We start from the raw sequence: 24,809 nt of genomic DNA, 5'->3' as shown, positions 1-24,809 counted from the left end.
CGCCATTGACCCATTCATGAAGTTACAATTTTCACCCGGATTTACTCGACGAGAAGAAACGTTACTATGTCACCTGCGAGTAGCAGTTCTTTTACGACCGCCTATTCACTGCTAATTGGAATGGCGGTCAGTGCCAATTGCAACCCATGTGGCGTATAGACGAAACAGTAAAACACCTCCTGTGTGACTGCCCATCATACGAACATAAAAGGCCTGCCCTTGGGACAGCTTTAGGGCGCTTAGGTGACAGACCTTTTTCAGTAGAGAAGATCGTGGGACCATGGCCTCGAGCGCCTGCGATGTGCAAAGCCACAGAAGCGCTGCTGCGCTTCTTGAGATGCACAAGCCTGTATGACCGCTTGTGATGAACTGAACAATGAACGCCTCATTGCGTGTGTGTGCCCGTGCACACTGTTAACTTCTCTCCTTCTTCTCATCTTCCCGTCGCTTTTCGTTTTCCCAAGTGGGGGTAGTCAACCGAGCTCAGCCTGTTTAACATTGCTGCCTTTCCCTTATCACTTCTCTCCCTTCTTTTACCTACACTAGACATTCAAAAATTGACTGCGGCAGGTAGCGTCGAAGCGGGCATTCTGTCGTAAAGCAAAGTAACCTATAGGTATATATAATTAGCAGAGGTGGACGAATATAAAACGTTTCGAATAGTAAACATTGAATGTCGAAAAGACAAACGCTGATTCATATGCGTATTTATAGCAGGAATATTTATTTCTGTTTAATTAGGTACCACGCCTGTAGCGACTACAATAATAATAACAAAAGACAGCTAACTTTCAGAAATAAAGAATCAGTTTTAAACGCAGCATCATTAATTGTTTTAAAAAACTGCACGAATAGCCCTAAACAGCTTTAGAGCCTGGTTGCAAGCAAGATTTCCGAGAAATAATGGTTCCTGCATGGAATGGAGCTCTACAAAAACACTAAATAAATGGGTAGGTGAAAAACAATCAGAAGTTATAGAAGAGGAAAAAACCGCTCAATTAAATGTGTACTGTAAACACATGTAAAAGGGCCCGTCGCAAAGGAAACATTACGGGTTGTCGCGTAAAAGATAAAAACGTTCGAAGCTTAGTCATAATGTTACATGACTGAGCTTCCAAAAACACTAAATGGCAGACTACAAGCAAAGCTTACAGGTTCTCATGCAGGCTCCCGCCGCGAAACCAAAAACAAACAATCGGGCAGAGCTCATCTACGATGGCTGTACAAGTATGCGAATAGCCGAAGCGCACCATGCATGAAGAGTGTACTGCAGCCGCGCTGCTCTCACGCACTTCGCTCTGGACACGTCGCGTCATCTAGAGGTGCCGCCGCGAAGCTCCCGCATAGCCAGTGACCAAGTTTGGCGTCACACATTAGGTTCATTGAAGAGTGGCACATACTCACAGGAACGGCCGTACATTTTTCGATTGGACTATCTTCGGGATCGGCGCATATCTATGGTTAGATAGTTGGATAGAGAGCGGGAAAGAAATGTTGTCTGACAATGTTAAGAATATTGTTCGCACTAAAACTCCACATTCATCCGCGTTCGTTTTCTGCATTTGTTCCGAAACTCTTGTCGTTGTTTCACTTCAGATAATTTTATTTAGCAGACGGAGAACATCAACAAGACTGCTGTGAAATATTTCGCTAGTTATTTTGCGAATATGAATGCGAATAGTTAGACTGAAATTTTCTACTCGTACTCGAAACTGGACTATTCGCCGACTTGTACAATTGTGTGTGTGCGCGCGCGTGTGTGTGTTTCTTGTGGTGTTCTATGAAGTTATTCTGGTGATATTTTTGTGATCTTGATTGCAGATTCCAATTATGTCGCGAGTGTTTATAGAAACAATACCGCCCAAACAATACCACCCTTCACACGTTCGTTTATCCGAAGAACAGCAACAGTGTGCTGGCTGTAATAAGCTCCTGTCGCCCAGACGTCTTCTGCATGTGATTCCGTGAAATGTCGAATGAAGCCAGTGTTCGCCGATCTTGCGGTTATTCTCCCTTTGCAGCCTCCCACACGTTGTACTGAGCACGTCCTTGCTTATACAAGGTTTACGATTCTGCTCTATTGATGACTTAAGAACATCACCGACCAATCGACATTGTCACCCCCTCCCTTATTATTATTACTATCTTTATTGTGAAAAAAACACAATAAAAAAGGTGACTTGCATTAAATCCCTTCCTCCAATAACCCACTGCGTCTTAGATATTCCGGTTGCCTTGATATTCCGGTCTGATTTTCTGGTGCACAGCCCAGCGTCTGCATCAAGACGCATGTGTGTCCAAAGAAGGGAGTGCAAAAACAGCGCGTGCCGCCACATGCAGGCCACGTCAGCACGGTGTACAGTTCAACCGACACGCTTAAAAGGGCGAAGTAAAAAGATGAGGGAGGCGGTCTTAGCCACAAAAACATATCACTTGCACGCAGGCAGACAGCGAGGAATGAAAAAAGAAGGGGAAAGGAAAGTGACGGTAGCGTGTATCGTTGGTCGAGCTGCTGAATCGACGGACTCTGCAACCGAGCGCTCGGCAGGCGACATTTTGGCCGCCGAGCGTACGCGACAAGAGGGGCGAATCTGGATTCCCCTCATATTAGATTTCCAGCGGTCAACGCAGCAAAAAAAAAAAAAAAAAAGCCAGATACGGGCGACTTGCAAAGAGCCGCCTTTTTATTTTATTTGCTGCCGGGCTTGCGGCTTCGCTTCGCAGCGGACGTCGCGGCGCCATGCGTGTGTGCTTACGGCTCCGACCATGCGGCCTATAGTATAGTGCGCTATACCTGTATTACGCTATAGTGTGCGTTTCTTATGCAGCCACTAGCTAGTGAGCATGGCACTATGGGAGATTTGTTTGAAAGCGCTAGATAGGAGCTGTGAACTTAAATGCGACGAACAAACACGGCTCTGCTCCTCATGTTTAACAGAACGTGTATATCAAATGAGCGAGACAGTGAGCCTTGCTCATCCACACGGTACAGTCAGCGCAAATCTACTATATCACGTAATGAATTGAATATTCAGCGCTGTTTAATATATACACGGATAGTACTCGCACGTTTCACGTACCTTCATCTCGAGTATGCCTTACCGTTCTAGGCATCAAGAAGCAGACGAAAATGTTGTCAGTAGCTTTGAAACAGGCAACATTGTTACATACTACTGCACGAAGTCCACAGGAACCGCTTGCACGTTTGCACTGATGGATCGGTCACGCGTTCTAAATCAGCAGTTGCACTATTCGTCTTGGCTATATCCACTAAAGTCAAATTAAAAATATCACATTTGACATCGATGACGGCCGCCAGCTTGCAGTTATACGAGCGGCCACTTCAATTCATCGATACGGAGACACTCCAATTGCGCTTAGCAAGTGTATATAAGCTTAAGACTGCCGCTTACAAATAATTACTGTGTTGAAAATAGAAGAAGAATCTAGTAAGTTGCACAGAGTTAGCGTCCCTGTAGAAGTTACTATCGACCAAAAACGTTTACGAACAACAGGATCTCAGAAAACGCTTAATACCCCAGCAGCCTTTAAAAGTAGCCAGTAAAACCGTACATCACAATGTTGTTCGCATATACCAGTAGAGGCTGGAAATGGGAATACCAGGCTGCGTTTTGAGGCTGCGGAGATATTCAGCTTTTTGTCAGATCCCTTGGTCCGTAAACTTTTTTGGTCGATAGCACATATCTTCATGCTGGCTCAGTTGATTAACGACGGAGAAAAATTAGTAAAATAATAGGATTTCCACGTGCTTCTATTTTTTTTTATCGCAGAAAGAGTGGTTGTCTCAATGAGAACTCACTTAGAGACCTGCTATCGCTGCTCAGTAAAGTCCTCTCACCAATCGAAGAGACCTCTGTATGTGGCATGTCACTGCAAGCAGCGGGCAATGTCAGTCAGACGTCATAGTGCCATGTCACATACGAGACGATTATCTAACACAAGAATGTGCTTAAAAGCGAACTTACGTGTACACTCGTTTCCCCGTGTCATTGCATTACTGTTCTAAACTACTTGTGTTGCGTCTGTTAAAGTAATATAGTGAATCAGTATGAGTGTTTTCCTAACTCCGCACTAGCTCCATCAACAATTTATAGTACGTGTGAGAATCACTGACCCTGTGACCGATCCCTATTACCGAGGCAGTAATAATAAGCCGAAAAACTCAGGAGTGCCGTGGTCAGAGACGGTACTCCTTTGCTTTGCGAAACCGGAAAGCCCTTTTGCGTCATCATGCACCGGTTTTATAGCACCTGAGCTGGCGTATTCTGATTCACCTCACGGAGTTTAAGGATGCAGGGGAAAGGACAGCGAATACGCTCATAGTACTGCTTATAGCAAAGACCTTTGCTGTTAGGTGGCCACGCGCATTACAGAGAGCGAAGGCGGCAGAGGCGTGAAACAGCGCCTCGTGCAAGTATATATCAAGGCGGCACCCCGGCCATTATGGTACAACAAGGGTCGCGTGGCGGAGTTCCCCTCGAGCCCGGGGCGATTTGAAGCCGAAGCGTGAAGGCGCGATAGGAGCCGAAATGACTCTCGAATGCGGCGAGCACATCTTAATTGAAACGCCCAGGGTCCCTTCTTATTGGGCACCCTTTTATCTCGCTTCCCATCCGGGTGGGGGAGGCGGCCGAAAGGGTGGTCAGGGCTCGATAGCGGCGCCTAATCAGGCAGTTTGTATGGCGCGCGTCTTCCGCCCCATTCAGCGACGGTGGCGCAACAGACGGTCGGCATGCCTCGGCTAAACAATGACACACATCACCGCGTGGGGCGCCTCCCGAAGGGCTCTATCGGCAGAAAGCAGGGCGCCAACAGCGTGTGCTACACTGGCCGAGATTATGGAGCCCACGCTGTTATTCTTGGCGAGTTGTTCCGACCGCCCGGAAATGAGACAGCTCTGTCTGAGGCAGAAAAGGAGAACCCAGATATCAGCGTCGGAAGTGACGTAGTCTGAATTTGAAGTGGCCGGTCCACCCGCGCTCCCTGTGTGAGCTGCTTCGCGCGCCTCCGTAGGGAAAAGAAAGGATGGGTCTATATGGTCCTGGGCTCTATTTGACAGCGCGAGATTATCGCTAGGCGCTTCGACAGGCATGCGGCAATCTCGTCTGGTTCTTGCCTACATGCAGTTCGTGCCCCGCGTGCAGCAGACGTGAAGAGACGGCACAGAACTTGCCGGCACAGTTTCAGTCGCACGCGAATGCAGGCCGTTATTTTTCTGTTATGTTCCTTTGAAACAGACGGCGCGGTGGCAGTCAGGCATCGCGCTAGCAAGAACATTTCTTTACGGCGCGGCGTAATAGTCACGAACTCGCAAATAAACGGCAGGGCACGCACAGCCACCTCCCTTCTTCGCCATCGCAAAAAGTGAAGAATAGCGAGTGGGGAAGGGGGGCGCACATTCAACGCTATCTTTATCGTTCCCGCCGTAACTGACATGAGTCGTGAAGTACGACCGTCTTGTCTTTGTAGACGCGCGTCTCGGGTTATTTGTGTCTCGCGCGCATCTCCGAAAGCGCGCGACGACGGCGAGAGCAGCATGCATGGCGTGATCGTGGACAGCGCGTGCAGTCTGGGACTCCCCAGGGTGCACAGAACAGGCAGCCCCCTTTTGATTCGGCGCATTGCTTCGGCAAGGGTTCAAGTGTCCTGGCAGGATTCGCAGTGCCGGGGACGGCTCCCAGCGGGAGCAATTAATCACGACCGCAGGCCCTTGAGCCCCGCCAGAAGGGCCGTGCCGTCCGTCATGGATTGCGAGCTCAAATAACTCAACGAGCCCGGCGCCGGCGTCAATCTGACGAACGCGGGTCGCCAGCGTGGAGGCCTCGTGAGGACCAATCAGGTGGCCGCGTGCTCGGAAGGAACGCGGGAGGTCGCCGCGGTTTCGTGCTGCCATTGATTGGCCTAAATGGACCCCGGCCCCTTGTTTTCCTTCCCGCATGACGCCTCGATTAGCTGTTCCAACGCACGGAGCTGAATTGATTCGTCGTGCCCGCACACCAAGCACCACAGAGAAAAAAATAAAAGGGAGAAAGGTTTCGCAGGCCACCACCCTTCACCATCCTACCCTGGCGTTCTACGTCTTGAGACAGATAGCACACTGAATCGTCAGCCATGACGAATGGAGTCTATACACAAAGAGTGTAACAAAAAGAGGCGATGTGTCCTTCCGTCTTGCAACGCTTTTTAGATGGTGCAGCTCCAAATCAAAGTGTCGCCACGCAGCCAACAAGGCCTGCAGGTCGTTTCCGTTACGGTCCCTGCCGTCATCGCCTCTTGACTGCGTAGTGAGCCCGACGGCCACGTCGACTGCCGAGACTGTCCGCGCCGGAGGTTTCGTTCATTCATGGCGTCGAGCTAACAGCTGCTATGCTGGCTGAGATAAAGAAAAGCGCGAGGTTTTTGGTTTGTGTGTTTATAATCCTGCGACAGCAGGCATCAGGTTTGCTTTCGCTGAGAGTGCGCAACGACAAGCGATGTGGGGGGAGCGGAGGCAGCTTCTTGTTGGGGCGTGCTTGGTATGGATCACGTTGCTTCTTATCTGGAGAAGTGCTAAGTGCACCGACAATGTCGGACACGACGCCGGGCAAAGAGGATTGCGTGGCAGCCTGGGCGGACATTTCCATGCCGCAGCGGCCCGAGAAATCCTTGTTTCCAGGAAGGATTACAAGGAGTACGTGTCTGCAATTTCGTTTCTCCTGGGCGCCAGACTCGTGCCCGCCAGCCGCTGCGCAGGCGCAATCCTCGCTTGAGCCAAACGAGGCTCGGCGACCGGACGCGCCCTAATCCTTCCTCACCGAGGAGCTCGGCATCTTGGACGCGCCACTCGATGCTTTCTGCCGCGCGGACAAAGAAGACCTTTCGCTAATCGCCAGCCACCAACAACACTGCGGCGAGTCCCTCGAGACAAAACATCGACACGTCTGAGCTCGCGACGGTTCCTCTCGACACAATCCAGAACCACATGGCGAAAGCACATCACTCTTGGCAGAAGGACGAAAGAGCCGTTCCGGGAAGCCATGATAAGAAAAAAAAAAAAAGAATGCACATCAAGATACTTCGTGTCAAGAGGCACATACCGAAAGTGGTGGTTGTACCGTAACAAAGACCAAAATTAAAAATAACACTAAAGATAGATTGACCTGCAGGCAACTAGCCAATTTACGTGCAATCCGATGCAAACATACAGTGTGGCGTTGACTTTGCAGCAAAACATAAATCTTCTCACACTTATACATATCTTAAATTTGTACATACTCAATTAAATAAAGTTGGAACAATGTCCGTCCAACCAGCTCACCGTTCCCGAAGGGGTTCATGTCATTTATTGTTCACTGGAGGTGGTCTACATCGGCTTCAATGCAACTTTTATACCTTGTTGTATTAATACGCAGCAAGGTATACAGCACCATTTTCGTATAGCTCCCCGTGTAGCAAATCACGAGAGAAAGTGAAATTTTGCGATCCCGGATGAGGACGACATCAGCTGTCGAAAAAAAGGAAACTGCCGTTTCTATGCCGAGGTATGTCCCGCGACTGATTGCCAAAGAGCTTTAACATCGCACCCACACAAGTGAAGAGAAGAAAAGTGAGGGAACGGACGGACTTCCAAGCTTCGAGTTAGTGCCAAACAAGGAGCTGCTTTTTAGTGTTTCCACAATAGTGAAAAGGCAGTTGCGAGGCTGCCAACGAACAAAGCGCCCCTGTCGGCTGGAACGCATGCTTGCACGAGGGCTCGTATGAGACCCCCGCCACACGAGAGTGCCAAGAAAGTTTCACCTCGAACCCCCACCTTTTTCTTTTTTTTTTTTTCTTTACTGGGGCCATGTACCGCTTCCGAAATCTTTTCTGCCCTCGGTTTCCGCAGTGAAGCCATTCTACCGCCTACCCGGAGAAAACCACAAAAGGGTGCGAAGGGATCTCTGTCAACTGCGCTTAACTTGTGCGCGACATGATCCCGCGTGCGAAGCGCACAAAGGGCCACAATGACGACTTTTGTGGCCGCCTGCTCCGTCCTGCCAAGGTCCTGCCCAAAAACCGTGCCCAAGTGTGAACAACCATTTCACGCGTTTCATGAGCGGCCGGCCTCCTCCTTCGCTACCGACTGAGAGCCAAAATGGTCATGGTGGCTGGACCGACGTTTGCCCAGCCCTGTTAGCATGTGACACCTGCGTACTGAACAAGGCCGCTGGACATCTTCGGATTAGGCGACTATCTGCGCCATGACTGGGCAAGGCACTCTCCCGGTGAGCCGGGGCGTTTTTCTTCTTACGGACCCCCGGAACGGAGGAACACGTCGCCGCCGTGTGTATACGTGCGCCCGCGAGCCGCTGTCATCTTTCCGGCTTCCCTGCCATGAAGACGTTTTTCGGTGGCCACTCCTGCCCATTTTAACCCAGACAAAACGATAGAGTCGGCTCTGAAATGAACAAGCGCATACCGGACAACACGCATTCCGGATATCGCGTTCAGCTGCTTGCGCATACCCGGACAGCGGCAACGCGATACGTTGAGCGCTCTACTTGGAAAATAACATTCAACTCTTGTCGGGCATAAAGACAGTAGCGCTCATGCGCGAATGTCTTGCTTGCTTATTAAGCACACAATCGGCCAAAAGCTATGAACATTAACATGGACGAGAAGTTTTTCTCCAGGTCACGTATTAAATGAGCAAAGGCCTACCGGACAGCTCGCATTTCAGATATCGTGTCTGGAATGCAATTCCAGCATCTTAGCTCCAAGCTGACGTTGTCAAGGAAGCCAAATTCCACTTGTATTACCTATGTTTCAGTGCACCTGCCTGATGTATTATAAAGGAACAGCCTATTTCAGCAGCAAGTGACATCCAATATTACAGTACGTTAGGTTACGTTGGGGAAATAACCGATGGTATAAACAGTATACTGTTTTAGAACTTTCTTGCAAATGGAAAACAGAGACACGGCAATACAACGAACAGAATGCCACAAGAAAGTACCCACAGCTTAGAACATAAAATGCACCTCCAACCTTATTAACCGCCCTTGTGCGCTTACGAAGACGGCCCACTAATTTTAGCTAGACTAATACCCCTGTCTCAAGGAAAGATTTAAAGTCATTAACGTCGAAAGAATTCCAATATAATGTCATTAGTTCCACAGCGTCTCCTGCTAAAATTGCTAGAGAAAACTATGGCGCTGTGATCTTTAGTACATGGATTTGTATAATCTTCGTAGTTGTGGCTTCAGACATTCTTGTGGTTTTATTTACAGCGCTTCATATGCCTTTATTGGCGCGAATTTCCAAAGGAATAATATTTTCCTGAACGCCGAAGGCAATAAGACTCTGCGCACATGCATAATGATTGCGAATTCTCGCATTTATAACGCAGTATTTCGTTGAAGATGATCAGTTTGCCAAGACGCAAAGCCGTTTGAGGACAGAAGGACGAATGTGAGGCAAATCCATGCACTAGTTATCATTCCCGTGCTAACTGAACCGCTATGCTTGCACCTCCCGCAGACACTAGAGCCAGCATTCCCTCTAGCGAACATTGTGGTAAACTCTATAATTAGTTCACAGCTACACGCGGGCATCTCATGTCATTTGACAAAAACGATATTCACAACCGAATGAATTCGGGCAACTCATTCGAACATGTTTGAGACAAACGTAATGCGTACTCTCGGATCCAAGAGCACCGGGAAACATATACAAAAAATCTAAATGTATTTATTGGCTGAACTCACAGAGCTTCTCGTTCGTAAGACTTGTTCGTCTTTAGCTGGCCGCCTTCATTAATAATATGTTCACCATCACAATTCGCCTGCGCCTGTTCTTACAAACCATTCTAACATATCAACTGCTTTGTGAATATGGGCCCAGATGGCTAACATAAAGCTCAAAAATTACGTTAAATGCCAGGACGCTTAGTTAAGATTATTTTGCGTGTGCACTGTCGTCATTTTCGCGCATTTTATTTTCTGACACTTTGGCATCGTCATTTTATGCAGATGAAGTTGCTTTTTGCTGGGTACCACCACGGGGGAACGGAACAACTTTTGATTTACCGAATATCATTACCAATAAATGATGTAAGAAATTTATGCGTAACAGAGGCATAAGCCACAACGATGAGCTTGAGGCATTAGGAAAACGCCTGTAAACATTCCGCCATTTCTGGAACAACATTGGCTCAGAATACACGATTGGCTCCATCGATTCAGCTGCAAAGCCTCAGTTTGTTGCACGCTTAGGGTATACCTGCCAGCGGCCACTCTAGTCACATATGAGGGAAAAAACGTAAGTGAGCCGTGTACATAAACTTCACTGTTGGTTAGGCATGAAACACATCATAAGCCGACGCCAAGTACCACGTTACAAAGCGGAAGGAATGTACTAGTCTGCTTACATTTGTTATTATTTTTTTAGAAGTCTGTCTCATGGCTTAGAAGAGTTATTGTAGCTTGTCACTGACTGAACTGAGTTTTTAAAATCAGTAAACAATCAAAATAAAATAATATGAGCCCACATAAAAAACGCTTATACAACAGCCACCCCGCAGTAAGTCGTTTCATCATCATTGTGTGCTCGTTTATTCTGCAACAATGGCGCTTCTCTCGCATCGCTTCGTGCTTTCCCTATCGCAATGAGCGAGAGAAAATACAAATCAAGTCAGCCATACTGTTGTGCAGTCACATTTGCTAAACGTGACATTTATTGCCGCAGATGTTTCGCTATGATTGCGTGTAAAGGCAACGGCTACATCCGTTAACCCGGATGTAAACTGGCGCCGCTTCACTTTCCTTTTCGTATAGAAAAATATACACGGCGCCCAAATTGCGTCTATTCAACCTAGTGTTTTCGGTGACTTCAGCTGAAATAATAATTTTTTAAAGTAATTCAGGGCTTTTACGTGCCAAATCCACGATATGATTGTGAGGCACGCCGTATTGGGGGACTTCCGATTAATTTTGATCACTTCTGGTAACATCATACCTAAGTAGAAGAGCGTTCTTGCATTTCGCGCTCATCGAAATGCGCCCTCCGTGGTTGGGACCGAACCTCGAGCTGTGGCTCCAGAAGCGACTAACTATCATAGGGCTCGAAGCAGATGCGACCACACGCACGCAAACAAAACCAGGGCGGCAAACAAAAGGGTGGCGAATAATAGCGGCTCGCAATGAGAGCAAATTGGCGCGGCGGCGCACGTGCGAGCCGCGCAGGCGAGAGAGCGCGGAGGCCGGGCGTGCTCACGCCGCGCGCCCACGTGGGCAGAGCGCCAAGCGGAGTCGCACTCACCGAAGGCGAGTAGAAGGCGGACTGCTCGGCGGCGCCGAGGGGCAGGAAGCCTTGCTCTCCGGCGTACGCCGCCGCCGTCCCGTACATGTTGATGGGCAGCCCAGAGGCGGCGAGCCTCTGGTAGTTGAGCAGCTGCGCGTCGTACTGGCAGGAGCACACCGTCTGGCCGGTGATCGGGTCGGTCAAGACGGGGCGCCCGGACTCGCAACACGGCGTCCCGGCGGCTGGAGCGCTGCCATGAAGACTCTGAGTCGTCTGGCCTGGCATCGGGACCTGCCGAGGGAAGCAAGCGCCGCCGCTCACGGTGTGGCCTCCTCTCCCGCGGGGGGTCAGCGGGTGGGGGGACTTATGGGGGCGCCCCCTTGCTGCCCCGCGCGCCATGTGTGGGTGGCTTTTTCGCGAGCGACTCTTCTGACGCTGTTGACGACTTCCCGCGGAGGGCAGCCGCCGGCCGAGATTGGGAGGGCCGCCGCTTTTCAGGCCCGCAGCTTCCTTCTCTATTATCGCTCTGTCTCTGCGTTGCCGACCGTGACAGAACGCCCCAGTGGCAGACACTATCTGCTGGCTCGCCGACAAACATCCTCTACCTTTCGCTGCTGTTACGAAAAAGCCAGACCACACACACTTGCGCTCGCGTAAGGCAGCGGCTCATTTGCTCACTTAGCCGTTGCGAGCGCACTGAGTACTGCCGGAACATAGCCGAGACGATGCTGCAGGCCCATACAATTCGTGTCCCCATATAACACTTTTCTCACAAATAGTTCGGAACATTTTTAATGGCAAGAGTTTCGCAGTTCTACGAATTCTGTATGCAGCAAGTGTCTTCCGCTAACGAAACCATGACTCCAAGTTATGAGGTAATACGAACTACTATGACAATCAAATTAAAACGAGGGAAGAAAAACACACATCTATCACCGCTTGTAGAAACAAGTGCGCCCAATGCTTTGTGCGTAACTGAAAATGGAACGGGGCTCGCCGCTAAGTGTCGTGTTTACAGTGGCGAGCCCAGTGGAGTGGGAGCACGGAGAACTCGGCGTACACACTCATTCAGTGCCGACACGTCGTTTGTAAACACGACACTTGTCTGTACGTGAGCAGAGTGACCTGGCATCCAGCTGACAACAGCACCTTAGTCAAGCCGATAAAGATAAGTTAACGCAATTGTCGCCGCGAAAGCGAGCGTGGCGCTCGCCGTCAATTTCCTGAAATTAAATACTGTTAGGAAATTGTAACACACATGCTGTACAGTTACAGATGTTAATAGTGCCATGACCAACTTTATGCATGATAATGTACTCTTTTTTTTCCTGCATCATATAGTTTTGCATCGTACTTTGCACTCTGTTTTGCTCAGTACAAAGACAAAATTATGAAATAAAACTTGCAACAAAGACCAAGTTGATAACAGCATAGACTTTTGAGCATCAATCTAGCCCACACACAAGTGGAACGTGCGTGGCTGAGGCTTTGAGACTTTGGCACTCGACGACGTGCTTAGAATATAATGCTCGTTCCGCGCTAGGGCTTCGTTGAAGTGAAATGAAGTGCAAGATAACTATAAATGCTACAAGAGACCAACAAAGCAAACAACAGCAACGAGGAACTGCGTAATCAACAAATCAATCAATTAAGTAATCGATCACTCACACACCCAAAACGTGTACGCGCGCATGCGGTCCACATACACGCACACAAGGCACAATTTAATTCCCCACTAATGTTCCCTACTGTATTCAAGATCACAAGAATGGTATGCACCTATACTAGGTGCATTTTAGCTCGTAAATAATAATATAAATGCGCCTGTGTTAAACTGAGCGCCATCTATCCGCCGTAACTCCAGGCACATTGCCCAGCCAAGGAGGCTATACGACGGTTTGAACCAGACGGGAGATGACAGGCGTTCTGTGGGCTTTCCTTTCTCGCGCGTGAAAAGACCGTTTCACTCCTGTGACCTCTGTTGGTGCCTAGGAGCCCTTTTCTCCTGATTTTTTTTTTTTTTTTTCCGTTCTCCTGCAAGGAAGACCACCACCACTTCCCCATTCAAGAGAGAGGCCTACGAGCGGGGCGTCACCTCCCAGTGATCCCGCTTTGCCCTTCGCCTTTCTCAGTGGTCGTACTTCCTTTCTCTCTCTCTCTTCGCGTTTATTATGATTATTTTTCCCTTTTTGGCGTTGTTGTTACCTTTCCTCCTTCCTCGGCTTCCTGCGGTCTCTCCTGCCCTTGTGATTTTTTTTTTTTCCTTCCCTGCTGTTAGCGTCCTGAGCTCTTTTCACAAACGACTCCCTTGCGTATACGAGTCTGTGACTGGACTGCGCCCGCGTGGTGTTGGTATGTGCGCGTGTGGTGGGCCTGGAGCGCCGGCTAGGAGCCGTTGAAGGAACTGCAGCTCGGACCGACGAGTGACCCCGTCGTGATGTCGGAAGTTACTGCTTGCGGTCAGCCTCGCTCGACAAAGACATTCGTGAATTGTGCGTTTGCTGCGTCATAGCCTTTATGCCGAAGACAATTCATGAAACTGCCAAATGCGCAGCAGAAACAATACCGACTCGGCCGAGTTTGTAGAACGGTGGTCCTTTTTCTTCTGTTAGAGCGGAAACATAAGGAGGAAGTACACACTGGAGCAAATAGCACACAAACTTCATTCTGTTCGAGAACACGCGATGTTCTCGTCGTGAGCCCAGATTCTCGCATCTGTGCATATATGCACACGGCTTTCAGCTGGCTTGCCCCGATTACGAGACGATACGTTTTCTCTTGCGTGTGCTCCAAGAAGCAACAGGCGTTCTTTTGTGCGCCACGTTCGGTATGTGCGGGGATCAATCACGCTGTCGGCACACGCTGCGCCCTTTGCGTGCAGTATGGCCCGAATGTGTGTAGCTATGTAACGATCATTCATTGTGACGGGGCCAAGGCAGCTACTCCTTCTGTTTGCAACTAATCGGTCTCATGAAGCGAGGCAAAGAAAAAAATTACCTGAACCTTGCCAACCATGTACGGCTGGGAACACGGGCAGCGGCTGAACGTCGTCGCTGTGTGTTTTCGCAAGGCAAGATTACGTCTCGTTTACATGGGACACAATGAAAACGCCGGACACATCTTTCCATTCCCACCCTTACCCACTTTCAAGTGTGTGAACAATAACGAAGGCACAACGCAGCGAGCTTAATTCCCTTAACGTGACGAAAGTTGTATCATGCTGAACCGAGGGGCACTTAACGCACGAAGGGTATCGATTTCAAGATGGCGGCGTGTTCGGTCCGCGAAACCGCTTATCCCGCACTCGAGTCGTCTCGCTGACGGCACAGCGCGACTGGTCCTGTATGTGTGCGCAGTGTTTGCCGACATACCCGCAGTGATAATTACCGAATTAAGTGGAATGAAGACACACAACAGGAGCGGCGAAACAAAAGCCGCGCGGGGCCTGCCTGACATACGCTCAACGCATTTACACTGTGCGCGCCACGCTCGCTTCCAATTTGGCCGTGATTGTTTGCAGCCGTGATTGTTCGAATTTGGCGCGGTAATTGCACTGCTCTTATTGTGTGGCCGCGCGGCTCGTCTTCGCTCGCTTTGTTACTCCCGCTGCCTCGCGTTTTCGCCAGTTCGTTTCTTTCTTCCCTGTCGTCTTTCGCTTTGTATCTGCTGCTCAGTTCTCGGTTTTATGAGCGGCTATCTCGAGCCGAGGAACAATGGCAGCTTTGGGATGGCGTCGCAGATACCTGGCAACGCTGGAACGCCTCGGCGGAGGCACTGGCATTATTCGTGTTTATATCACCGTAATTGTACACAAACAAATAACAAGCAAGACAGCCTGATGTTTTCAAGCCCGTAAGAACATCTCTTTAGCGTGCGCAATTTTTCTTAATGAGGAAGCTGAATGCTCTTCCGCTCAAGTGGCACAAGAGGGTGAGACGGCTCGCGGTGCCTTGGCCGCCTGCTGCGCTGTGCCCTCTGCTCTTAAGCGCGCCGGTGACGCGTAAGAGGAATATTCCGGATAATGGTCACGCGTACGCAGGCCTAGCTGACGGGCCGAGAAGAGCTGCAAACAAAGTATAGCTTCTGCGCAGGACGCGTCAGCTCTTGGCTGTGTGGATTCAACGGCTGTCATGCGCCACTTACGGGCGCCACAAGGCGTTGCGGGCGGGTGACGTGGACGCACAGGAAATAAGCGTTCGGGCGCTTCTTATTTGGTGGTGTCGCGCAGATATTACGTCTAAGCCAGGTTCCGCCGAGAACAGTGCTGATATGCGATAATTACAAGTTTAGAACATGCATACGCATATATGTATGTGCAGAGGATGGACAATGGTGCGATTCGTAAGCAACGTGATCCGCGGAAAGAAGAACCCTGACCAGACCCCGCAGGAACTTTTTGTTATATGCGCTGTTAGTTGTAAAGCCCTGTCCCAGGGAGCGTTCTACTGCATGCATTTTTCAAAGCCATTCAGTAATCGCGGAAATAGAAGCAAAGAAAATGTTGCGACGAAGACGTTGCGAAGATACCAGCTATACCCTCCCCGCAGCAGAAGTTCTCTCCCGTTGGCTCTGCCCAGCGTTCGCAAGCGACATTTCTTCACCGCCTTCTCGCACATCGGAGTCAAGAAGCCACGCAATGTTACGAACCCCCGCCTCCTCTTTTTTTCTGTCTTCTTTCATGTTGTACGATGTATTTCCTGTAGCAGTTTTGCGAGCTCTGTGTTTCACAGGACTCCCAGTGTTCGCGTTGCTGGTGGCTATTCGTGCTCTGAGGCGGGAACCGCGACGTGGTACAGGGTCAAACCTCTAACGTCGTCTCTGAACGTTCTTCGTAATGTATAGTGCATGCTAAACACCGACATAAAATGACACAGATGCAGCGTCCTTCTTTTGTCGGTGTTTAGTATGTGCTACACAATACGAAGATCATACACCAACAAGCACAAATTTCGAAACATATTGAAGTGTGAATGCTTCGAATGAGTTTGGCTGCTCTGAGAATAAAGGCACACGCTTTGAATCATTTGATTTTTCTGTTGTTCTGGCGGCATCAGAGGTGTAATATTTTGTGGACACGTCGTCACCGCGTGATCTATATATGCGCACGGCGCTTGGTTGTTTGCGATGCCCCAATCCGGTGAGGAGTCTGTGTGGAATATATGCCCTTTATATGTCGAATGAAACAACTCGGGTACATGTTCGTTGCAGTTTTGTGTAATTAAAGCTTCATGCCATATAGTTATAGCTGTCTTACAGGCCCTACCTGTTTACATTATCGCCAAAGTGATACTTTTGCATGATATTAATTACAGCGCAGCAGCTGTGATTAAAATATTTGTAGCTACATAAGTGAACCCTACACGTAACATTCATGACTATGTCGCCGCATCCGAGTTCCTTGTATGCTCACCAAGTTAGGGACGATGTTGGAAACACAAAACGGAAAGAAAGGCGAGTGATACAGCCGCCACCTGTGCACGGTATACATACAATTGTTATCGTGGCTGCTCACTCTTGACAGCGCAGCGACGCTAACCCGCCTCGTGCGAGAAAGCTTGCACTAGTGAAAAACAAGCCTTCGGGACAACGTCTCCTATGCCTGTTGTGGAATGTTCCCCTGGAACTATGATAAGGAACAAAAAGAGAGAGAGAGAGAGAGAGAAAGAAAACTACGAAAACGAGAACGGATCTTCTAACTAAGAGCGCGAGAGAAGATACCAGAACGTCGCAGCAGACAGCCTAACTGAAGAGATAGCATTAAATGCGGCAAAAATAGAAAGGAGCATGCGAAGCTGTTTCGACAAATCTACCGGCCACGACATCACAACTTCGTTCTGACTAAACTTACGCTAAACGTTCTAGGTCAAAAGAAACAAACATCTGAAAACATCGATACGTTTCTAATGCTTTCCGGCGGTACATTACATGCGTGACGCTTTTCACACGTATTCTTGAAACTTTACACGCACACACACACACACGCACACGCACACACACGCGCGCGCGCGCGCGCATGCACAGAGAGCAACATAGAAAGAGAAAGGGGTAAAGAACGCCGCAGTTCACTGAGCTTTTTATCCTTCTTCGATTTTTATCAGGACCGGCAAGGATAAGTGCAAAGATATCCCAGCGCGAAACGAAAAACGCATGTTACCACGACACTACTATTAGGGACACACACGCCGCCTGCTCTTTAATTTCTCTCGAACGTCACTGTCGCACTGTTGCAAAACTTGAACCACTGCTTCGAGTCGATCGTCAAGTTTGTACACGAAGAGAGCGAGGACACGAAGGTTGCTACATAGCCGGAGGACGATGAACGCGGTTTGCCCTTGAAGGCGCGCGGTTTTCATCATCGCTATGGGATCCGAGCTCACTGGCAGCTTGCAGCTGTATCTCCGTCATCGCGCATGCAGGTATGCACACCAAGCTTGTACACAGTGGGCTCCGGACGCGGCACGCATCGCAGTACTCGGCGGGAATATTTTATCGCGAGCAAGGCTGATCAGAAGTCTGATGAGTGCTTCAGATTTCACAAAATGATCTGTCAACGCCGTAGTTTACTTACACAGTACGCATGCTTTCGCGAGAAAACGCACGTAATGAGTGAATTACAAAGTCTTCGGCGTTTTTCGCTGCGGCTCCCTTCTACGGGCTCATATATGCCGACTACATAAACCAGTCAAATTACAGGAAAAAGAAACCTGCAGTGCAAGTGTCCGCACGTCGACGCCTTTAATTATCTCTCCCAGTAGGAAGCCATCAGCGCAGCGCGGACTGCGAGAATTAATGGCCACTTGCTTTAGCGAAAAGCCGCAAAGCTAGCCGCAAATGGTTTGAAGCTTCTCTAACTCAGACTCTCTTCTTTCATTCTTGCTGAAAAGGAACTAAACTATCATTAAACAGCTAACGCATGGCGGAAAAAGACAAAAAGAAGGAAACAGTGAATTGCCAGGGCGACGTACTGTCCGACGCTATACAACGCCTTGTGCGTGTTACATACGATCCCGCGCTTGCAACGCATCTATGGATTTTTTACGCGAACGCTGCGTCCCAGACGTTTACTACAACGATGCCGTCACGATCATTAGGCTGTCACACGTCACTGCAGGAAGCCCTGTGATCGTATAATCTGTTGATGTCAAGACGAGTGTGTATATATAGCCAGTGCGTACCGTACAAGTATATATATACTCAGAAAATGCGTAAATTGAGCTAGTTTGCAGATTTGTTCTGCACCACAGCGCAAAACAAATGACCGCACATAGAAAGCACACAGAGAAGTCGCGCTAGCGTCGTTTTTTTTTTTTTTTTTTTTTTTTTTTTTTTTTTTTTTTTTTTATTCCTCGTTTGTTTTGCGTTGTGGTTATAAGAAATAATCTGTACACGCATAACAGTTACCGAGTCAGCTATGAGTCACCTCCCGTAGGTAAAACCGCGTTGTCGCTCACACTGCACAACCAGCAATGTGTCAATATTCCTATTATGTATTTGCTATGTGTGGATTACTAGTCTGAGCTTGCCCGCTAACTATTCCGCGCTGAAAGACCAGTAAACGTTTTCCGCTCATGAACACGGCAGGCCAGAATTCCGACTTTGAAGAATCATGCGCTACTGCTTCTCATTTGGTGAATGCCTCCCAATATCCCGAAGGTACCTTAGTAGAATACTGGTTTTGTTATCTTCGTATCCTTAGTCCATGTGCTCAGAAGTCACTGCTTCTACGCCAGTGTCTGAGGATTCAAATTATATGTTTGAAATATCTCTGAGAGCAATTATTATTTTAATTGCTTATTTAATTACTTTATTACTAAAGAAAGAAATAAAGAAATCCGTCAATCAAGGCGCTCGCACAGTGCCGAATTCAGTATTGAAATCAACAGGATCCGCGTTATGCAATGGTGGGGGAAGAAGAGAAAGCCGCACAAAGCCGGTATCTTTAAGCAGCAACCACTCTGCGTACTTGTGAAGGCCTCACTACCATGTCACCACCATATCCAGAGATATCTACGTTGTTGAAGCAATTGCGACATGCCGACTTCTAAAGTTATAACCAGTATTATCCGGTTCACGAAGTCGCAGAACTTGAGTCCTCGCGGCGTGCTAACCTGCAAAGTAGTGGCTGAGGAGCCACGACCCACTTTATTACGCAGACTTTGCATGTGGTAGCTTATTAGCAATGTTACGACGTGTTTCAGCATTAGCTTCACAACAGCCATTCGCTTAATACACACCTGGTTTGCCTGACCGACAAATTTACGTATGCTAAAGCCGCAATATTTTAAGGTAAAACGAAGAAAATAAGCTACACAGCATATAACCTCCACAGCAAATTAGTTTATAATTGCCCTAAAATGAGTACAGGCTTCCGTGATGTCAGTCACCTCAGTAAGCTGCAGCAATGGAGTGACCAATATGGATGTACCAGTGATGGAAGTCGAAAGTGTACCTCTGGCGTCGTTTTCCGTGACAAAGGATGCGGGGCGGCTTGAAATTGAGCAGCAAAATAAAGTCGCCTCTGTCATTAAGATTTGTAGTAATCGGGGCTATGTTTCTTCGGTCCTCGCCGATGCGAGTGCGCATGAGGCAACGCAAACGACAACATGTTGGAACCTGTGTGTGTACTACATATATGAGCACCCACTGAACGTATCGGCTTTGCTAAAGGGACGTGGAACGCTAAGCTGGTGGAGCGCCCCCTTCTGCAGAAACTGGACGCGTGACGTTGTCACTCGCGCGGTGATCAGTGACGATCGAGTGCCGCTTCGGAAACGGATGCTGGTTTTTGTCAGGAACGGGACACGTTTCCTACTTGAGGCTGAGTCCCGGCAGAGTGCGCCGATGACCCTTTCTTAGGGGATATTTCATTAGGCAGTGGTGAGCATGAGTCGCCTCATTGCACCCTGGGGAGGGTAACGTCTTTGTTATTGGCAGCCGGGGTGTCAGCCGGGCAGGAAATGAAATTACCCCAATTCGGGGCCGTCCCAGCCGCGGGAGGCTCACGTATCCCCCTTCCGCTACACGGCGCGTCCCCGGCGCGCTCTCCGCGGAATACTAAAGGGGTCAAGCCATTGCGGCAATTCGGGTTACGGCTGCACAGACTACCGCCGCCGCACGGTCAGCGCGACGGGGTCGGACGCGGCTGCCACTGATTGCGAGCGGCTGCTTGGCCGCGAACGCTTTCCACTGGCCGGCGGGAAATGCTGCTCGTTAGCCGCGAGCAAGTGCAGGCGGTTGCCGCGCGAGACTCTCGAACGCCCTTGGTCGGCGCATATACATTTTATAGTGCGTCGTGTGAAAGGCACGTGAGGTCAGGAAGCGCCAATTCTCCCTGTTGCTGCTGTTACGCCCACGACAACTGCCGGTTATGGCCGCATATATAGTTTCATTCAAAGATGCATCGGCTGCTGATGTCATTGTGTACCAGCACGGGCCGCAGTTGTGCCACTTTGTTCAAGAGCGCCATTCATTTAGATAAAGTGCCGCATCATCTCAGTGTCTCCCGGACGTCGGCCTATATATATATATATATACTTGTAATCTCACGGTCGGCAAGCCTGCAACTTGGGAAGCAGGCATGACGCATCAGAGAACGGTAAAGGCTTTGGCAATCGCAACCTTCACTTTCTAAAAAGCGCCGGGCATTCAAAGCTGCTGGTCTAGGCAACCGGTAGGCCACGGGTCGAATCCAGCAAGCGACAAATTATCGTGCGGCGCCCGCAGCGCCAACCAAGGAGGAACGCCACCCCCAAGCGGTTCGGAAGCACGGTTACACACAAGCCCAGTCAAACAGAGTTAACAAAAGCGTTAGCATAGAGGAAATGTTGAAAGTCAAGCGGTATAGTTACCTTGATGCACAGATTTCTTTCTTCCCCGCTATCTGCCGTGGTGGAGCCTTTTTTTGGTCAACCAAAGCGCTAGATCTTCGGACGTGACATCTCAAGGATTCCTGAAAAGAGGAAGACAACAGCACAATGTAGACCAAGCACGTAGTCCTTCTTCATAGAAATATAATGCTTCATGAATACATCGTTATCTATTCCTATGAGGACGCATATCAGAAGTACCTTGTAAGAGAAAAAAAATTACGTTGTAGAACAATATATGAAGGGTGCTGTTCTAGGGACAAAAATTCAAAAAGGACATGCATCGTTCATCAAGCTTTTCAAGCGTGCGATACAGTCGACGTCAATACAGTCAATACAGTCGACGCCACCCAGGCTCCCAGCGAGAGGCCAGTGCGGAAATTTGCGCAAGGTCCCACGAGTGATCGCAACTTTTTCCATTCGTGCCTATATTCGTAGTTCTGTATCGTGAGTTGAAAATGCTCAAATCCAGGACCTGGTTGTCGGTCCTTAAATAAAGCGTTTCCGACGAGCACATTACAGAACGCCGAAGAAACGCAGCACGCACGTACTTCCACACCTGGCCCAACGTAAATAAATAAATAAATAAATAAATATATATAAACGTAAATATATAACACGCACACACACGCACCGAGCCTTCGATAAGTTCAAGAGCTCATATACATATAGGAAGAGCAAAAGCGCCTTTGTCGAAACCGATGTGGTGCAATGCAACAAAACCAGTGCAACTATTGAGAAGTGATGCAGCGTGCCTGAATCTAGGGCGTTAGTGAGTTTAAGAGCACATGTATCTGCATTTATAATGCATTCAGCTTTCCTTTCTCAGCCACACCTTGCCTAAACATTACGGACAAATTAACGCAGTGTTATTGCGAGTCTAAGCATAATCTCGATTGGAAGACTGTTAAAAAGCGCAAGCCTAACGCTTTTCTTTTTATTTTATGTGAAACACACTTCTAGCGACCACGACTGATACACGACATGCAGTCAACGTCGTTGTCGTGCTACTCAATTATTTCCAGAATCGTGGAAGACCACGAACATAAAAAAAAAAGGGGGGGGGGGGGGAGGGGATCTGTTATCCGCGCACACTATATACGGCATGCCATAGGCAGTAAAAACGAAATATAGCACAGATCGATAAGTGCGCTTAATAGTATGTTCTCGTTTGAGAAATATACCCTATACAGCGGCAAAACGAGAGCGAGACGTGCACCGGTCACGCATCATAGACAAACGGGGAGAGGAACACCGAGAACAGTGGCGCAGTACCGCACCCAGAGTCACTCGCCACCGCGTATACGCAGGGCAAAGCAAGCCGGCTTCGGCAAGCTGCGCGCGCGCGACACATCTTTACGTCCGGCGCTCACCTTAATCGCCTGCCGAGAGCCCATCTCTATAAACAAGAGCCGAATCGAGCCCACCCCGGCGCGAGGAAGCCGCTGCCGGCCGCGGATATGACATTAACGACTGAGCGGTTTACACTTCCTCGCAGCAGCGCACGTGGTCCTCCCCAGTAAGTGGAATCTATGTGCGGCCGGCGCGAAAGTCGCCGTGGTTTTTACTGGCCGCCGTCCCGGCCAAGCGGACTGCAACGCGTCCAGAGAAGGTGCCTCTTGATGAAAGCCGAGCAACGGACGAACAGAGAAGTGGAGGGAGTAGACGGCTGCTCGACGTCCAAAAAAGGCTCACTGCCTTCTTTCCATGGCTGACCGGCGAGCCGCTGCTCTTTCATCTGCTTGAGCCCAGAGCTCTGGCTCCTCGAGGAGCTCAATCGGCCGCTCTTCCGCTTGTCGGAACCACCGCCTGTGTGTGTCTCTAACGCCGGGCTATTTGCGGAAATAGGCCGGACCATGGTGCCGCTGTTTGGAGTCGTGTTCGTTAGATTGTAATGAATTTGTTTTGCTTGTTTCTAAATGTTCTTGCCGCGCAGAAAACCACGCTGCACTTGTTATTTTGCGCTATAGCGTCGGCGATCGGCAGAATGTGCTGGGGGAGCTTGCTCGTCTCACCACTCCTGTTTCGACCGAGAGCGCTGAACCATTTGCGAACGCTGGCCGTAAAAGAAATAGAGTGTTTGGGATTTCGGCTCCGTGACGGCTTTTGGGGAAGTAAGGGCGCGCCTTTCGGCTTGAGCCACCTCCGGCGGGTGCTTCACTGAACGAAGCACTCCTTTGGTTTAGTCATTCTTCTTTTCTTTTTTTTTTTTTTCTCTCTCTGCCTTCAGCGATTTCATTGCCGTCCGTTAGACACACCTTATACGTGAAACGCGAATTTCCTTGCGCTTTCTGCTTGTTTGTTTATCTGTTTGTTTTTGTGCGTATTTGAACGTTATCATTCAAACCCGACGGGCAGCGGGAGGCTGAAGAGTTTCAGCTATGAAGAGACCACATTGCCAGACAAATAGGAAACGTTAGCAGCTGTCTTTTTTTTTTTTTTTCCTCGTCGGTCGCGCAGCTGTTACAAGCAGGTATATTAAATAAGTGTCAATTTGCTAGAGTAGCGCAGGGGTAATCGATGGACGTACGCGATCGTGTCCTCCCAGGAAAAGAAAATTAATGAAATGAAAACCAGCGTACTTTATTCTGAATGAAATGCGGAAAAAATTGCGGAAGTAGTAGTGGTGGAAGGTACTACTATCGCGCAAAGTCGATGAGGCAGGTCTCGCGGTTGCTCAGACTGCGCAGAGTAGGAGCCGCGCTGCCCTTTTGCGAAGACTGACTGCATGCTAGTTCGGCGACATACACGTGTATTTCGTTAAAGCTACCAGTTCACCGTTTACTTTTTTCCTCCAATATCTGATCGCTTGTATATACTCCCAGCGAGTGCTTGAAACACAGCACACACTTCCGGGTCTTATCGCGTCAATAAATCAACCTTGTACAAGACGAACTCGCCGGACTTGTTCGCTCCTCATGACTACGTGACGGCACGTAGATACGCCTTGTAGTACATATGTTCCGTGCTAGTTAATGCTTGCACGGTAACCGACCAAACCGTTGTCTTCATTTTTCCCCCCTAATTCTGCCGCACGCACCTAGCTGCTACTGGTGCTGCTGCACACTTCAGCGACACCGACGCTGTTACTTTGCGTCTTCGCCGAGATTGCGTCTTCACCGAGAGTGCGCGATAATGTAGCAGCAGCTTGTCGAGTCACGTCAGGATTTAAGAGAGGAAGGAGCAGCTCTGTGGTGTCATTGTGAGTCACGCACCTCGCCTACAAGCACCGTGCACGCATCGTGCTGTGCCGGCCGACTGGGGCTCGGGCCTTTCACACTTAATGTGGCCGAGCAGAATCGAGTGGCGATGTGACATGGAAAAACAAAGCGGCACACACAGCACAGTCGCGTAACAGGCATGTGCGCGCTCATATATATATATATATATATATATATATATATACGTGCCCAGTGTCCACACAATGCAAAAAGCCAGCTCGTGCGAGCGGGAGGCTTCCTGCCTCACACAAGATAATAACGTCGTTAGTGGTGACGAAGGCGAGGCATCATCTTGGTGGCGAGATTAATCGCGCTCAGGCACGAAGCGGAAGCCACTCTGCGGTGGCGCTGTCGTCGCTCGGGGACCATTAGCAAGCGGAAGTTGTCGTTCCACTTGTTCTGGCGCGGCCTTCTCCTCGCGAGCGAGCCAGTTTTTCTTGGC

General features: G+C 49.2%; 1 protein-coding gene across 1 annotated transcript in view; it reads right to left on the bottom strand.

Moving 5' to 3' along the window:
• Positions 1 to 24,809, bottom strand: part of LOC119431652 (iroquois-class homeodomain protein IRX-6) — a 99,193-nt gene that overhangs the window by 32,221 nt on the left and 42,163 nt on the right. The window contains exons 2-3 of the mRNA XM_037699133.1: positions 21,129 to 21,229; positions 11,299 to 11,571 (exon numbers count right to left, since the gene is read on the bottom strand). Of these exons, the coding sequence (XP_037555061.1) occupies positions 11,299 to 11,565 (267 nt within the window). The 5' untranslated portion in view covers positions 11,566 to 11,571; positions 21,129 to 21,229. The remainder of the gene's footprint in view (positions 1 to 11,298; positions 11,572 to 21,128; positions 21,230 to 24,809) is intronic.

Source organism: Dermacentor silvarum, chromosome 1 (assembly GCF_013339745.2).
Source record: "Dermacentor silvarum isolate Dsil-2018 chromosome 1, BIME_Dsil_1.4, whole genome shotgun sequence".
Taxonomy (NCBI): Eukaryota; Metazoa; Arthropoda; class Arachnida; order Ixodida; family Ixodidae; genus Dermacentor; species Dermacentor silvarum.
This window is presented reverse-complemented; position numbering and strand designations above follow the sequence as displayed.